We start from the raw sequence: 16,631 nt of genomic DNA, 5'->3' as shown, positions 1-16,631 counted from the left end.
GAAGTCTCAGTGGCGGCTGTGAAACATTTTATATTGACATCAATCAATCATTTTCTTGTTGCCGGCACCTTGTTTCCAATTTTAGTTGGAGCCAAATGGCTTAGTCCTTGCCCTTATAGCTGCAGTATATTTTATAACAAGACAAAAATTCCATTGTGAAATCAGCCGATTTGCATTATAACTAATTCCAGCCATGAACTTAGAGATTTCCTCCATAACCAAAATTATAAGCTCTGCATCAAAATTTAATTAGGCCATCATCGAAAAATGAAGCAAATCCCAATATGGGCACTCATCATTTCATTCTTTCTCCTCCTCCACGCAACAGATTCTGCAGTAGAGGAGGTAGTCAGGAGCTCACTGATTAACTTTCTTGCAAAACTCAACGGCAGCACCACAGGCCAACCTGATCCAAGTTTCGGATGGAACAATTATACTGATCCCTGTAAGAATAGCTGGAAAGGCGTGATTTGCGATTCTCAAACGAAAACTGAAGTAAGAAGAATATATCTCAACCAGTCAAGTCTTTCTGGAGTTTTTGATGCTGCTACTATTTGCAATGTGCCTCCTCTTGCTAATTCTCTAATACATATTAAGCTTGATCAGAACAGTATTAATGGAAATCTACCAGCAGAGATTTCTAACTGCAAGAATCTTGTTCGCTTGCTTTTACGCCAAAACAAATTCGTTGGAAGCCTTCCTGATTCACTACTCAATCTTAAAAACCTGAAAAGACTTGATGTTTCTTTCAATGACTTCTCTGATAACTTACCAAATTTATCGCTAATTTCAGGTCTTACAACATTTCTTGCTCAGTATAATCACTTCACTGGTGAGTTACCAAATTTTGATCTTTCCAAATTTGAAATGTTCAATGTCTCCTTCAATGATTTCAAAGGTCCTATTCCAGTAGTGACTGGTCCGTTCAACGAGAGCAGCTTTCTTGACAATCCTGGATTATGTGGACCTCTCTTAAAAAGGGATTGTTCATCTTCCCCTGACGATAAGAACAATTCGGATGGAAAGAAAAGATCAAAAGATGAAATAATTATGTACTCAGGTTATGGTGCAGTAGGATTTGCTTTTTTCAGCTTAATCATTTATAAGCTGAGCAAAAGGAGAAAAGAAGAAGAGAAACCTGATTCTGTTAACATAGTTGCATCATCAGCAGATGATGCTACATTTTCCACTGATCATAAAACTGAAAGTGAAAGCAAATCAGAATTTTCAGCAAACTCAGCTGCAAGTCCATTGGTTTCTACTTCGCTTGTAGTTCTTAGAAGTCCTATAGTGAATGGATTCAGTTTTGAGGACTTATTAAAGGCTCCTGCAGAGTTGCTTGCAAGAGGAAAACACAGTAGCCTTTATAGAGTTATATGTGAGAATGGACTGGTTTTGGCTGTCAAGAGGATTAAAGATTGGGCAATTTCAAGTGATGAGTTTAAGCAAAGAATGGAAAAAATATATCAACCTAACCATCCAAATGTATTGCAAGCTCTTGCCTTTTATTCTTCTACCCAGGAGAAGCTGTTGGTTTATGAATACCAGAATAATGGAAGTCTCTGCAGATTTCTCAATGGTAATACCATACAACTTTAACATTTCCTCATTTGTTATCATGTTTTTGTCCATTGAATTCCTAAATTTTTATGCCTTTTTTCATATTTCAATAGGTACCCAGATGAGCAAAGCATTTGATTGGACCAGCAGACTCAATGTTGCATCTACAATTGCAGAGGCACTAGCCTTTATGCATCAAGAACTTGGTCCAGAAGGAATTGCACATGGAAATTTGAAGTCCTCAAACATTTTAATGAACAAGAACATGGAGCCTTGCATAAGTGAATATGGACTAATGGTTACAGAAAATACTGAAAATGTCAATCCAAGACCTGAGACTAACGCGTTCAAAGCAGATGTTTATGGTTTTGGAGTTATTGTTCTTGAATTACTAACAGGAAAGCTAGTGAAGAACAAGGGCATAGATTTGACTACATGGGTTCATTCTGTGGTTCGCGAAGAATGGACAGTAGAGGTATTTGACAAGATTCTTATAGCAGAAAGTGCAAGTGAAGATAGAATGCTGAGTTTACTTCAAGTTGCTATAAAATGTGTGAACGTTAATTCAGAGGCTAGGCCTACAATGAATCAAGTTGCTGTTATGATTAATACTATAAAGGAAGAAGAAGACAGTTCTTTAAGTTGTTATGAACCTTGAATGGTTATTAACACTTAAAAAGAATTGAATTGAATGTGAATTCAAATCTATAAAGATATATACTTTGGTTAAGGAAAATTAATTAAGCTTGTCAATTTTTTCTTTTCTTTTCTTTTTTTTTTATAGAATGTATTTGTATTTTTGAATCAATAAATGAGTGTTTAATACTTGCAGAATGAATAAAAATTCATTTTTCTAAATTGGCATTTTCTCTTTTATTTTATTCCCTCTATTTTTATTGATTTTGTTTTGAAACAAGAAGAAATTTGTAGGAAAAAAATATTTCTATAATATAGGCATAGTCTATATATATGGGCAAAATCACGAAAAAAAAAAAAAACCTGAATTTTGACATTTTTGGCAAATTTAGCTAATATTTTTAATTTTATTAATTATTACCTCATAATTTTTCCTTTTCAATTATGGTTTCCATCATATCTTATTAGTTTGTTGATTAATTAGCCGTTGTTTGGCCCCACATTACACATCCACATTGTTGTTCTTCGGGTGTTCATCCTTACCTGTAGAATCTCTAAGTTAGAATATATCATTGTTGAGATAATCCACTTCCCATCCGACTACAAGTTTAAAAGAATTTGATACAGCTTTACAATTAAAAGACTCATGATTGATCTTCGACAAGAATTTGCACGTCATCAACCTCAAGGTCTATCAAGTAAGTTTCTTCACTCTCATAGCTGAATCATTCGATTGCACCATATCGAACTCTAGATGAAAGCTAAAATTAATAATAAAAAACAAATATATGGTATTGATTGATAAAATCAAATTTGAAAAAAACTCAAAAGTTTACACTTTTTTTTGGTAATTAAGTGATATATATAGCACAATTTTTTGAATTCCTCTAAACAATAGTAGCTCAATTAATACCTAACATGGTTACATGAATTTGGCTATACAATACACCAATTGCCACTTGAAGAAGTCAAGTGGTGGTAGTAGAGAATGACATGATAATTTTCCTATTTTAACCCATATTTAGTGGTCTAAAAAGCACTACTCTCAAAGAAAAGGAACTTCCAATTTTAAAGTCAAGCTACACAATTATGGAATTTAAGCCATTAGATGGATTTCCTTTCCCTTTCCCTTTCCCTCAAAGCCTAAAAGAAGTGCAGTGATCCTCATCTACAAGTCAACAAATGAAATCCCTTGATCTCAATTTAACTGCAGAGATTGAACCCTGAAAATTATCTGATTTTAGTACCAAATTGTCAACTCAGGTTGGAAAATGAGAACATAAAATGTCAATCACAGGTGTAATCATTTCACTCTCATACTGATATATTTTGAGAGTTGAAAAAGAGACCAAGAAGACTTAATTAAAAACATATATTTTACGAGTGTTATTTATTTTTATTTATGTTTTAAAGTTTTGAGTGAATTGGCAAAACTTGAAATGGTTTTTCGGTTCCTAAATAAATCGGAGGCACATTTGATTGATTCGATTCAAACTCAATCGAATTAGTGTAAATTTAATAAATTAAATTTTTTTATAGAGAAAATAAAATTATTTTTAAAATCAATCCAATCGAATCAAAGCTGTGTAATACGATTCAACTATTTAGTTTTGATTTATTTTTCAAGTTAAATCACTTTTATTTTTATGATGCTTTTAAACGTCAAACCGAATTTAAAAAAAAAATTCAAATTTATATATTAAAGCTAGAATCAAATCTAATTTTTAAAATATCAAATTGAATTATTTAATTCAGTTTGGTTTGGTCTGTCTTTATCAATTATGTTCAATTCTAATAATAATTCAATTTTTGCATTTTTTTTAATTAGGTGTGGTTGTTGAAGGTTGAAGATTATGAGTGAGTGTACAAATACAATTATACATATATATTCTTTTTAAAGACTTTGAAAAATACTTTCCATTTTGAAAACAAAAGGTCTTGTTATGTATAATTTTTTTCTTAATTAGAAAAAATCATTAACTAATTTTCCCAAGCAGGTAGGACTCAAAAAATAAAAAATCAAGAAAATATTTTTGACAAAACAAAAATGGAGCATTAGAAATAAATTGGATAGGCCTCTTTATAGACATGCCCTTCAGTTTAGGTGAAGATTGAACATCTGAAACCCTAAGCCAATATGTCAGCATGACTTATCTAGGATTAAAGATTTTTTTCCTTCTTTGAGAAATAACCTGTCACATTAAACCATAAAGCATACTTAAGAAGAGACACCTAAAACTTATCATCACTTCTTTTTTTTTTTTCTATTCAGAGATACTATAAATTATATAAAAATATATTTTACAATATTGCAATTTCAGTCACTTTTAAAAACAACATTAAAGTTATTATGACTTTTAAAGAGAATAGTTTTATGCTTTATAATCATCAAGGTAATTAAAGGTGGGTTTGGTTTAATTGATACATGTAATTAATAACTGTTTCGTATCTAATATAAGTGTTTAGTAAAGTTTTTTAATCCGCCGTTGATAGATAATAGGAGTTCCAATTAATTGGAATTTCTATAAGTTACCTTTAGAAGCTTTTTGGTATAAGTTGTTAGTTGATTCGTATTTATATTATTTATATTCATAAAAAATTATTAATAAAATTATCCTTTTTTAAATTAATATACTTTTGTTTCTAATATTTAAAAATTTTTCTTAAATATTATTTTAAAAATCTAATTAATATTTTTATTTATGTCATATGTTAAAATAAAAAATTATATTCACCTTAAATTTAAAATATACACATTACACATCATAATATATAAAAACAGTTACGTCTATAATAATCATTTTATATTTTAACAGTAATCGCTACTAAAATTTTAACAAACACAAATAATAATCAGCTAATTACTATCAACCATCAATTATCCGCCATCGACCATCAGCTATTAGCAACCACTATCAGTTATCAGCTGGTATGAACAAATGTGTCCTATGTAAATAAGAAATCAAATTTTGATGAGGTTACCAAGTATTGTCGATAATTCATCTTAATTATGGAAATCAAAATTATAAATAGAGAAAGACAATTGTGAATGAGATGTAATCTGGTTAGTCTATCATGACCTATTAACCTCCTAATGAAAAAAAAAATTATTACCTTAAATTATTGCCTCCTAATGAATATATTATATGCTACTTACTTGTCCCTTTCCTTCTTTGATTGTAAGTCTTAAATATCCAACAAAGTGGTGGCTGTCATCCAAAAACCTTCACCTAATTGCCTTTAGACTTAAGATAAAGAAGTATTCACACTTTTCATCCTTCAAAGGCATATCCAATTCAACTTATTTCTTACCATCTTACAAAATTCTTGTTATGCACAAGAAACCTCCCAAGGTAGCAATTATAATTTCAATAATCAAATATTACTTCCATAAATATTTTCTTTTTAAACTCACCTTGTTCATATCCCCTCTGTCTCAAAAAATAGTTCTATCAGATAAAGTAAGACATGCATTAATGGAAATATAAATCACTCACTTCATAATTTTTTTTTTCAATCAATCACTAGATATAAGTAAATTATTTCATGTCATTTAATTACTCGAATTAAATTTTCTATGGAAAATTATCTTTCTAGGAAAGTATAATTCAGAAAAATGATATAAAAAAGTTGAATTATCGTGTGTGGATGACAATAAAAATGCTAAAAAAAAAAAAGTAAATCTTATTATATAATTTAAAATGCCTCATTTTCCATATGAATATAATTTTTCCTCTATTTAAAACAGTAAAATACTTTCCCATATACATGAAAAAGTAGGAATAAAGCCTATATGCTTAGAAATTTAATATTTTAGAAAATTAATATCCAAATCTAAAATTTTGTAACTCCTTTTCCCTTGAGATTGCGGCAATCAAACGCTCACTTCTCATATTGTACAGAGCCTTTTTTTTTTTTTTTTTTGAAATTTTAAAAATTAATGATTTTAGTATTATTATACATTATGTGAGAAACTTAAATAACATTAATTATACATGTAGACATTTATATAAGGTTATTATGAAAAGTTAAAAAAAAATATTTCACTTAATTGCGGTTTATTTGGTCTTTTCATTGTGAAGAATGATAAGTCTGAAGTTCACTTCTTCTTAAGTGCAAGAGTTTTTACTAATTTGATAAACGAAGAGAGAATTATCTATATTATATAATTTGTAGTATTATTTCAAAATAAAATTAAAACTATTAGTTTGGAACACCGTAAAAGGAAAGATTGATTAGTTATTATTTTGGAACAGACTTAAGAGTGTAATTAAAAAAAAGGATTAAATGTTTTTCTTTTTTTGAAATAAATGAACAAAAAAAGATTAAATGTTAACATCAAAAGAAGAGTACAACATGAAAATTTATAGAAGTGGCATATGCATTTTTCGCATTTGGCACAAAAATAATAATGTCAAAAGTGAGATGTTGTAAATGGACCCCACTGATGTTTAACCAAAATAAGATAATCATCATGATCACAACATCTAACAGAACTTAGGTACTACTATCAGGTTTGATATGATGATTATCATAATTTCATCATATTTCATCAAAAACGATCTAGTGTCAAGCCAACTACTGCTCAAATGATTTAATATACACCCTATTGCATGTAACCAAATCCCTGAGAGCCAGGCCACAGGTGGAGACTTCTTTGTCCATAGGCCAGGTCCACCATGAAGCCCACATAGGACAACTTCACTTTTGTCGCTTATGGTTGACCAAACTCACTCTCACGCGCAACAATGGCACGTGGGGCCACTTCCAGTTCCTCTTTTTGGCATCCTGTGCTACTTCTCTGCTGCTGCCACCTCCTTCAGTTGCTTCTCTTTCTCTTCCGCAAGAAACTACAGAGAGAGAGCTTGGGAGAGTGACTTTTAGAGAGAGAAACATATACTAACCATTTCACTTTCCAATTCCTTGGTGCTATTATATGGAAAATATTATATATATCTGTAGGTTTTATTTGTTTCTGGTGCAAGAGTATCATCCGTTTTGAAGTTTCTTTAAAATATTCATTCGTTGTGGACTCTCTCTCTTTATTTGAAGAAGGAGAAGAAGAAGAAGAAGAATCAGGTTAGGCGAACTTCCAACTTCTGTTGTTTTTGTATGTGTCAGCTTCTCTAGCTATTATTGCTCAATCATCGACTTATGATTTTATTTGATTTATATAATAGAAAGAATTAAAACCAAAGGAAAAAATGGATATTTAAAAAAGAAAAGAACATGGATGTTGTAGAACCAAACAACTACTTGCTACTCATGTTTTCTAGAGAAACTGTTACCCCTCAGATTTTCTGAGTGAAGGAAAAAGGAGAAAGGAATAGTAGGTTTTCTTTATCTATTGGGTTTTACTTGCATCTATGGAAGGCCAAAGGTGTTTGCTTTATGCATTATTGATCTGAAGATGAGTTGGGTTTGTGTTTGTTCTTTGAGCTAAAAGAGAGAATATACAGTTTCTGGGTATTCCTGAAATGATCTGAGGGATGTCAGAGAAAAAAGAGAATCATAGATGGTTAATGGAGCATACTCATTTGAAAATGTCATGGATTCATTATCAAATTAGACAAAAAGATGGTTACTTGACATACCCACCCCCTTTTCCTCCTCCTTCAATTGCTACTCCATATACTGCTACTTTTCATAAAGAACCCAGCCCCACTTCTTCATCACCGCCATCTTCCGGTACAAGAATTAGTCCTGCTGTTCTTTTCATTATAGTGATTCTTGCAGTACTATTTTTCATTTCTGGTTTGCTCCACTTGCTTGTTAGATTCCTTATTAAACACCCATCTTCTTCAGCTTCTTCTCAGTCAAACAGATTCCCAGAAATCTCCGGTTCAGATGCTCTTCAGAGACAACTACAGCAACTTTTTCATCTCCATGATTCTGGTTTGGATCAAGCTTTTATAGATGCTCTTCCTGTTTTCGTGTACAAAGAGATTGTAGGTCCAAAAGAGCCGTTTGATTGCGCTGTTTGTTTATGTGAGTTTTCTGAGAAAGACAAGCTTAGATTGCTTCCTACGTGTAGTCATGCTTTCCATATTAATTGCATAGATACCTGGCTATTATCAAATTCTACATGCCCTCTTTGTAGAGGAACCCTTTTTACTCCTGGATTTTCTATTGAAAACCCAATGTTTGATTTTGATGATTTAAGAGAAGATGATGGATTTTCTGGTAATGGTGATAATGGATTCCCTTCTAGTCAAAAAAATGTGGATATTGAAGAAACTGTTGAAAAAGGGATTTTACCAGTAAGACTTGGTAAATTCAGGAGGTTAAATGATGAAACAGGGGAAGTAGGAGAAGAGACGAGTAGCAGTAAATTAGATGCAAGAAGATGTTTTTCAATGGGTTCGTATCAGTATGTGCTTGGTAATTCAGACCTCAGAGTTTCCTTGTGCACTGACCGACATGGACGCGATATTAAGCTTGAAAAGGGGAATGACCAAAATGGGAATCTTTCTATTGCTGGAGACTTAGAAGGAAAGATGATCAGTAGTGCTACTAAACGCGAGAGCTTCTCTGTTTCTAAGATTTGGCTTTGGTCTAAAAAAGGCAAGTTTTCGAGCTCTTCAGATGTTCAGATGGGTATGCCTTCGTCACTTAACATGGATTTGCCATGGATGGGCAGAACACAAGAAAAATGAAAGGTATTTGATTTTTTCTTTTTTTCTGTGGTTCTGGTTAGTCTTTAATCGATTGGTTACAGCTTGTTACACCTTTGATTTTGATAATTTTTTGGATGCTAATTCAAATGTTGTGGTATATTGTTGATGTACTACTCGTGTATTGAAATATGATTGAAAAATCAAATTTCAAGGACATTTTTCTTGGTATAAAAATTAACTAAATAGAGAGCATGTAGTTGACCTCAAATATTCTAGATATTGTTTTTATAGTTGGTCCTCTTGTTGATAATCATGATGTCCTATGTTCTGTAAAAGAAGACATTTTCATTATTATTTCTTGAGCATGTTAGTATTCATTCCTTAAAAAGTTATGTCTTGATGGGAGAATTGTAATGTATAGAACTTCTCTTTCATATTATGTATAGGAATTAGTAATGTTTATGTTGAAAAAGATACCAATTAAATTAGAAACCACATGAATTTGTTTCAGATATTGAATATCTGAATTGAAAGATCTGAGTTTCATGTTACCAAATGCATTGGGATTGCAGAATAAATTTTGAAATGCATTGGTTCTCGAGGAGCTTCTAATTAGTGTCACCTTTTGCATTTATCATTTTGAATGTCAATCTACGTTTGTTGAACTAGACAAATCTATCTCATATATTCTCATTAAAAGCAAGGATTCATTCTTGCAAGCTATGGAATGAAAATTCTACGGTAAATCTGGTCGATTTCCATCTATTTGCTAAGCCTTAGAAATACTTCCCTTTCCATCTTCCCTACAACACCAACTCAGAGAAATGTTTACACATTAAAATGGATCAAAGGGAAAGGACCAAGTGCTTTTGCTTTTATTACATTTTGAAGCATTTGAGTGTTTTCCTTCACTCTTTTTTTGATTTCTTGGTCTTTTAATGGATGGTCATTTTGGGATAATGTGCACTTCAAATGTTTTTGTGCCGTGTGTTTGTGGGATCCATGAAAGCTCCATCACAGAAATTTCATTCTTGTGAAATTAGACCTTTAATTCAAATCTTGATTTGGCTGTAGTAGCAATTTGTGTGGGGCCCATACTTTTTCTCTACCCATGTGGTCATGTTGAAATTAATCCTCTATTATATAATTAATCCCTTTAATTTTTTTTTTATATTTAAAGCTATTATTATTATTATTATTATTATTATTATTAAACTTGATATCTGTCAATGGTAGCAGCAAGTTTGAGGTGTGTCTACATTGTCCTACTCAAACTCATAAAATAAAAGTGATACCCAAAAGATAAAAATCAAAGGCAAACTGTTTATATGCCTGATTGAGCACTTTGTTTTGCAAAGTACATTCTTTCAAATGCTTTTTTTTTTTTTTTTTTTTTTAATTCCAACTTGCAAATTTCGCTTATGTAGCTCTTCTTATTTCATGAATTTCCTTTTCTATATGTTTTGCTTTTCTTTTTTTTCCTTCCCTGAAGAGATATCACTGACTAGTTTTCGCATTTTTCGCGAATTTTATGTAACGGGTGCTATTCATGTTCATATTAAGAAATTTATAAAAAATAAAATGAAATACATTTTCATGGTTGATGTTCAGACTGAGAAATCTGCAAAGGAAGAAAATGCGTTCTTTCTGGTTTGATATAATTTTGATGTATGCACTTGTGGTTTTTAGAAGATTTAGAAACGGAAAATACTTGTAGTTTGATCCCTCAATGTGTTGGTTAAAGCAGTGCTTAATTGTGCGCAACTGCACATAATACTAACCAAAGAAGATTAAAAATGCAATTCATTAAATTAACTGATATTTAATAAAATGGCATGAAATATAATAAAATAATTTTTTCTTCGGCACGCAAAAAGGTTTGAAGGTTAATTTTCGTCAAGCACTTCAGCTTAGAGAGTATCATTTTATGGTACCTCAACTTAAATTCTTCACTTAAAACTATCTTAACTTGTGTTTCTCCAACACAAAACTATCTCTGACCTTGTAATAGGAAGATCGAATGCGCTTATCTGACGCTGGATTTGTGATACGTTTGCCTATCTCACTCTTGGGGCAATTGGTGGAACATCAGAATATGATCCTATCATAAAATTATATCTATTTAACACTTTTTAGTTGATTAATTGAATGATTAAACTTGTAAAATTATATCGATTAAATACTAATTAGATGATTGAAAAATGTGAAGTTATTGTTTTAAAAATTATATTAATTACATATCAAATAAATATTTTATATATAAAAATGAAAAACTCTAAAAATTATTATTAGTGTGTAGTTAGTATAATTTTTAGAATAATAACTTTTATATTTTTTAATTATTTAATCAATATTTAATTAATGTAATTTTATAAATTGAAATGTTTAATAAAATAATTTATAAATTAAGATGGTTAATAAATATAATTTTATAAAGTTGAAATTTTTACTGGATTAAATTAACAAAACTTAGTTTGAATTTATGTATTTAGCGGATACAGATGCAACTGAGTGGGAGATGACAATGTCATCTCTAGATTCCCGGTAGAAAGATGCTGCAGTGCAACAGTCACTGACCAACCACACTTTGCAGGTGGGCTCCACTTTCCCGCTACTGTGACCGGATCTTACGTACTTCTTGTCTTCTTTTCTTTTATTATTATTATTATTATTTATATTTATTTGCTTTATTTATTTAACGAGCACTGGGCCTGAATTTATTAACTTGCCATTATACTAGGCCCAGTTCACTTTCTAGTCAGGCTGATCCATTCTAAGTAGATTTTTAATTTTGTAATTTTTGGGATATTTAAATAAATATCGTGTTTTATAACTTTATTTTAAAAAATGCAGTTGACCTTAAATATTAAAATAATATCATTTTTATTATTCATTTATTATTTTATTCTCTTATAATACCATGGGCTATACAATAAGAAATAGCTCTTCTTTTGACTCACTAAATTTGCGAGAATAACTGTAGTTGGGAGGATTCAAATTCAAAATCTCTCATTTCTTACGTAAGTGAGGATAAGAATTAGATCACCACATAATTAATATTTTTATCATTTACGACTAATTTACAAAATTTTGCAATGAATTAATTCAGTGAGTAGACAAGTGCCTGTCTTACAGCGTTAGAAAAATTAAAATTTAAAGCTAAATGATTCTTTTTCTTTAGTATTTTTAACTTATCAAGCAAAATTCAAGTTATTCTTAAGACTATATCTCATTGATCAATATTGTGTTTTAAGTACATTTGATAGTTTTGTATTTATTTGTAAGGAGAGTGGGTAAGGAAGATAAAGTAAAGAAAATAGAAATCACCAAATGCATAAATATATGTAACTTTACATATACAATTTTGTGGTATTCTCAATCTTTATTTGAGACAATTAGTACGATCTTTTTAGTTTGCGAAATACAATTAGTCTGTCATTGTCTTTTTTAAAATATACTAATTTATTCTTGTATTTTGCTTCCGTTATACTATTAGGTCATTCCGTCCAATTTTTGTAACTTTTCCGTTAAGTCAGCAAGAAAACACAAAGGTTAAAGGAGAGATATTAAAATATTATACTAGAAAAATTACGGTGCAATCCTTACGGTTTGAAAAATACAGCTAGTTTATCCCTGTGTTTTTAAAAATAAAATGGTATTTTGATCATTTCATAAGGTACTTAACAGAAAAGATATATAAAAAAAAAATGATGAAATGATCTCATAGTCTTACACAAGTAAACTATAATGGCATTTTAGTATATTTTCTAAAAAATAGGGACGGACTAGTTGTATTTCACAAATTACAGAGATCGTATTGCAATTTTTTCTTTTTATTTTGATCTATTAAACACTTAAATTTATAAAATTACACCGTTAAATAATTCAACTTACAAAATCTTTCTACTAAACATTCCAACATGTACAATTTGATCAATTAAATATTTATTAAATAGTTAAAAAGTGTGAAAATTATTGTTATAAAAATTGCAATAGCCGCACATCAAATCAATATTTTATATATAAAGCCTAAAATCAGTAAAAAAATTATTTCTTAACATGAAGAGGTTTATAATGTTACCAAAATTTATAACTTTAAGAATACAATAGGTTTCTCGAAAAGTTTGAGACATATTTTTTGAAGTATATGGATATATTTATGCATTCAGGGTGATGAAATACACATATTATGGCATGATTTAAGGAGTCAATGAAAACTATATAGTAACAATAGTATCTTTTTTAATTTCCTTATAGAAGCAAATTGTTAAAGATTTTTCACAAGAAAACATAAATGAAGTACGATCAAATTAATTATTGATTTTTCTCTGTAGAATACTATATCCGTTCCATAATATTTGTTATAATTGAGAAACTAATTTGTTTCAAAATATTTGTCACATTTGTGGTTTCAAGGAGTAATAAAATTTTCTTTCCATGCTTATCTTTTGCATAAGATAAATAATTATTACTTCAATTTAATGATTTTCTTAGAGAATTAATATTAAATTAAGGGTAATATAGTCAATTTACTCAATAATTTATTATAACTTACACAAATTTAATGGTTTTCTTAAGGAATATAAAATTCCAGATGTGATAAGTATTATGAAATATAAATAGTATGACATCAACGATTTTAATTTATCCCCAGCATGCAAATAAAGAAAATTTCATGTACCAATTACACGAGGCTAAATGTATAAATTCAATTTTTCACTTTTTGAAAAAAATTTATTGTACCCAATTTTTTAAAGACCTTAAATTTTAAAATTATATATATTAAAAATTTCAATTTATAAAATTATTTTAATAAATGCTCTTTGTAAAATTAGTTCGACTAAACACATATTCAATATTTGAAGATGGTAAAATTTATTTTTCAAAAGTTTTATAATTATATATAAACTAATAATTTGTATACAAATCTAAAAATATTAAAAATTGTTAATCTTAATATAAAAAAGTGTAATTTTATAAAAATTCATAATTCCATACGCTAAAATAGATTCCCCAAATATTCAAAATGACAAAATATTTTATAAAAAATCTTTGAATGAATTTATGTATTTCGCAGTTAAATGACAACGACAATTTGATTTCCAATTCCATGGATCAATTTATCTGCTACCACATGCATTTGTGTACATAATTTACTTAATATTTTAACTTTTTTTTGCCCATTCATGCATCTGTTACAGTAGAAAAAATGAGTTACCTTTTATTTATTTTTTAAATAAAAAAATAAATTACTCAATCGTCTAATTAAAACAATTCTTAACGATTAAAAAAGAATAGTCTAAATCAACGAGTATTGGGATGAGTGGTTCGACACTCTTCTTCCTTAACTGAGGTCGAGGGTTCCATCCTAAAAAAAAATAGAATCGCTTGCGAAATAATCTTGCAAATAAAGTGCATATTATCCATTAATTATTCCTGTTTTCTTACATAAAAAGTTATTTGAAAGCTTAATTAATATTTAAAATCTTTTAAATGAAATTCTATTTACTATAACATATATATACTCCATTAATTAACTATTACACGAAGAAAATTAAACTATTTACATGATCACAAGATTCCAATTTTCTGTTTTTACTTTTATCCCCCGTGCATTTCAAGCCAAATAAAAAAGAAAAGAAAAGAAATGATTTAAGAAAATAGAAATTAATTTCACCCTGAAATTATTGAAATTCAATAATTGACCAAACGAAATCAAAGTCAAGGCTGTCTACAGTGGGCCATGCAAAATTGGCGTTGACCTTCAAAACCCACACGTGATTATCATCCTGAAGCAGAGGAACTCTCCTTCCGTCGTCACGTGACTATCATAGCTTCCTTATCGTTGTCGAAATCAAGCGACGATTTACAAGACGGCGGCAGAGAATACCTAGACGAGAACTCTCGCCCCATAAGATCCTCATCAAAATGACCATTTTCCCTAGGACCCTCGTCAAAGTTAAGCGCGTAACTCAAAGGATCATAATGGAATTTCCCAGTTCCTTGCTTTCCAGAATTGGATTGTCGTTTCCTTCCAATCTTCCGTATAAGCGTTTTCCATTTAGGTCCGGCTACGATTTCCGACCACTCTTTCATTTTCTTCCATCCTCGTTTCCACCATGGCTCTTCCTTATTGGTCGCGGTGTGACTACTTTCGATCGAATTGATCCGCTCCCAGAAAACGGAACCAACACTAGAACGGGATGGTTCCTCGCTTAGAAACGGAATCCAAAAACAACAGCGTTTTTCACCGAAATCGCGTTCTTGAATATCTTGAGTAGACATAGAAATATCAGGGCTATAAAGAAGGGTTTGTAAAGGAAGAGATTACAAACCCAAGCCCCGATATTTCTGTCTCTAGCTAGCAAGGTTGGTTTGAAAGAGGAGTTTTTGAAGGCAAAGAAATGAGAGGACGAGAGATTTAATTTATAACGAAAAAATCGCTATAATGGGTGGCGGTTGCCAGAAAAGAAAACAAAGAGTACAGCCCATTTTGTTAGTTTGTAAGTTGAGTGTGCATCAACAAATGGGAACAGCTCATAATGGATTGGGCTTCTGTTCAATTTTACCTTTTCATCCGAGTTGGATTTCTGTTTCTTTTTTTTTTTTTTTTTTTTCTGGCATTTAATAGATATATTTATTATCATATTAAGGTTTATGGAATCTGCTTTCATTTCGGATTTGATTGAATACATACTATGGATTCTGAATTTTGAAAAAACAAATTTTGTTACTCCCTGTATTATAAAATCGACCTTGTGGCACTCTGAACTTTATTTTTTGTAATAATTTCACACTTTTTTGTATTAAAAACAATAAATTTTAAGACTTTTGCTTTTTATATGCAAAATATTGATTTGATATGTTATTAATACAACTTTTGAAACAATAATTTTACATTTTCTAAATTTCCAATAAGTGTTTAATTGATTTAGCTTTATAATTTGAGATGTTCAATATGTGAAATAAAATATTTAATAGGTACAATTTTATAAATTGAAGTGTTTAATAAGTTAAAACAAAAGTCGAGGGTACCATAAAGTTTTATTTTTGTGAAAAGTAAAAGAATGAAATTTATGTATTCGACCTTATGAATTTTATAATATAAAAATGAGGCCATGCTTGTTGATAAATATCATTTTATAAACAATGCATTAGAGACATGAAAAACGAACTAATGCATGTATTTGCCTCTGAAGTTTATACGATTTACCTTGTGACACTCTCAAGTTTCTGGGAAATCCGCCAAAATAAAATTACTTCACAACACTTCAATTAGACCCTGCACTTTTACACTTTACTTTGGAGATGACATAGTTATCACTGAAATGTGAAAGATCGCGAAAGATCTCTTACAAACTTGAAGGTATCATAAAAATTGTGTAAATTGCCTGCAGTAGCGAATTTATGCATTTGGCCCATGAAAAACCCATGTTGCTTTATGAAGCTAATCTAAATACTGTTTTCCATATCACATTATAGATATTAACATCCATAAATAAAAGGAGATGAAACTCACCCATACATCATTATAATTAGGGGATACGCTCACCCTTAGCATCAAGATTTCAAATCAATAGTAATTAGTAGATGTATGTTTTGTTTTACATGTTCCAAGTTTACGAGGAGACGTCTTGCGATTCTCAATATCTGAATGTACAGGATCTTTAGCTATGCATATACCAAATCATGCTTATAAAGTTTAAATTTACACTGCTACTTCATCTCTTTATCAACAAAAAGGAAATAAGACATTTAGAGCCTTTTTGGTCATATGATATAGGTGATATTGATGCGTCTATTAATGTTCAAATGAGG

At 30.0% G+C, this 16,631-nt stretch overlaps 3 protein-coding genes across 3 annotated transcripts; 2 read left to right on the top strand and 1 right to left on the bottom strand.

Moving 5' to 3' along the window:
* Positions 1 to 4: 4 nt before the first annotated feature.
* Positions 5 to 2,388, top strand: LOC105643037 (putative inactive receptor kinase At1g48480). Its single transcript, XM_020682679.3, has 2 exons — positions 5 to 1,579; positions 1,674 to 2,388. Exons 1-2 carry the CDS (start codon positions 268 to 270, stop codon positions 2,216 to 2,218), a joined length of 1,857 nt encoding a protein of 618 aa, XP_020538338.1. The 5' UTR covers positions 5 to 267; the 3' UTR covers positions 2,219 to 2,388.
* Positions 2,389 to 6,996: 4,608 nt separating this feature from the next.
* Positions 6,997 to 9,167, top strand: LOC105641910 (RING/U-box superfamily protein). The gene has a single exon (XM_012226562.4). The coding sequence runs from the start codon at positions 7,686 to 7,688 to the stop codon at positions 8,850 to 8,852; it is 1,167 nt and encodes a 388-aa protein (XP_012081952.1). The 5' UTR covers positions 6,997 to 7,685; the 3' UTR covers positions 8,853 to 9,167.
* A 5,164-nt stretch (positions 9,168 to 14,331) lies between these two features.
* LOC105641904 (uncharacterized) lies at positions 14,332 to 15,294 on the bottom strand. Its single transcript, XM_012226558.4, has one exon. The coding sequence runs from the start codon at positions 15,096 to 15,098 to the stop codon at positions 14,631 to 14,633; it is 468 nt and encodes a 155-aa protein (XP_012081948.1). The 5' UTR covers positions 15,099 to 15,294; the 3' UTR covers positions 14,332 to 14,630.
* Positions 15,295 to 16,631: the final 1,337 nt, after the last annotated feature.

Source organism: Jatropha curcas, chromosome 11 (genome assembly GCF_041381405.1).
Source record: "Jatropha curcas cultivar XTBG-Jc1 chromosome 11, XTBG_Jcur_1.0, whole genome shotgun sequence".
NCBI classification, from domain to species: Eukaryota; Viridiplantae; Streptophyta; class Magnoliopsida; order Malpighiales; family Euphorbiaceae; genus Jatropha; species Jatropha curcas.
Note: the sequence above shows the minus strand (reverse complement) of the source record. Positions and strands in the feature narration are given on the sequence as shown.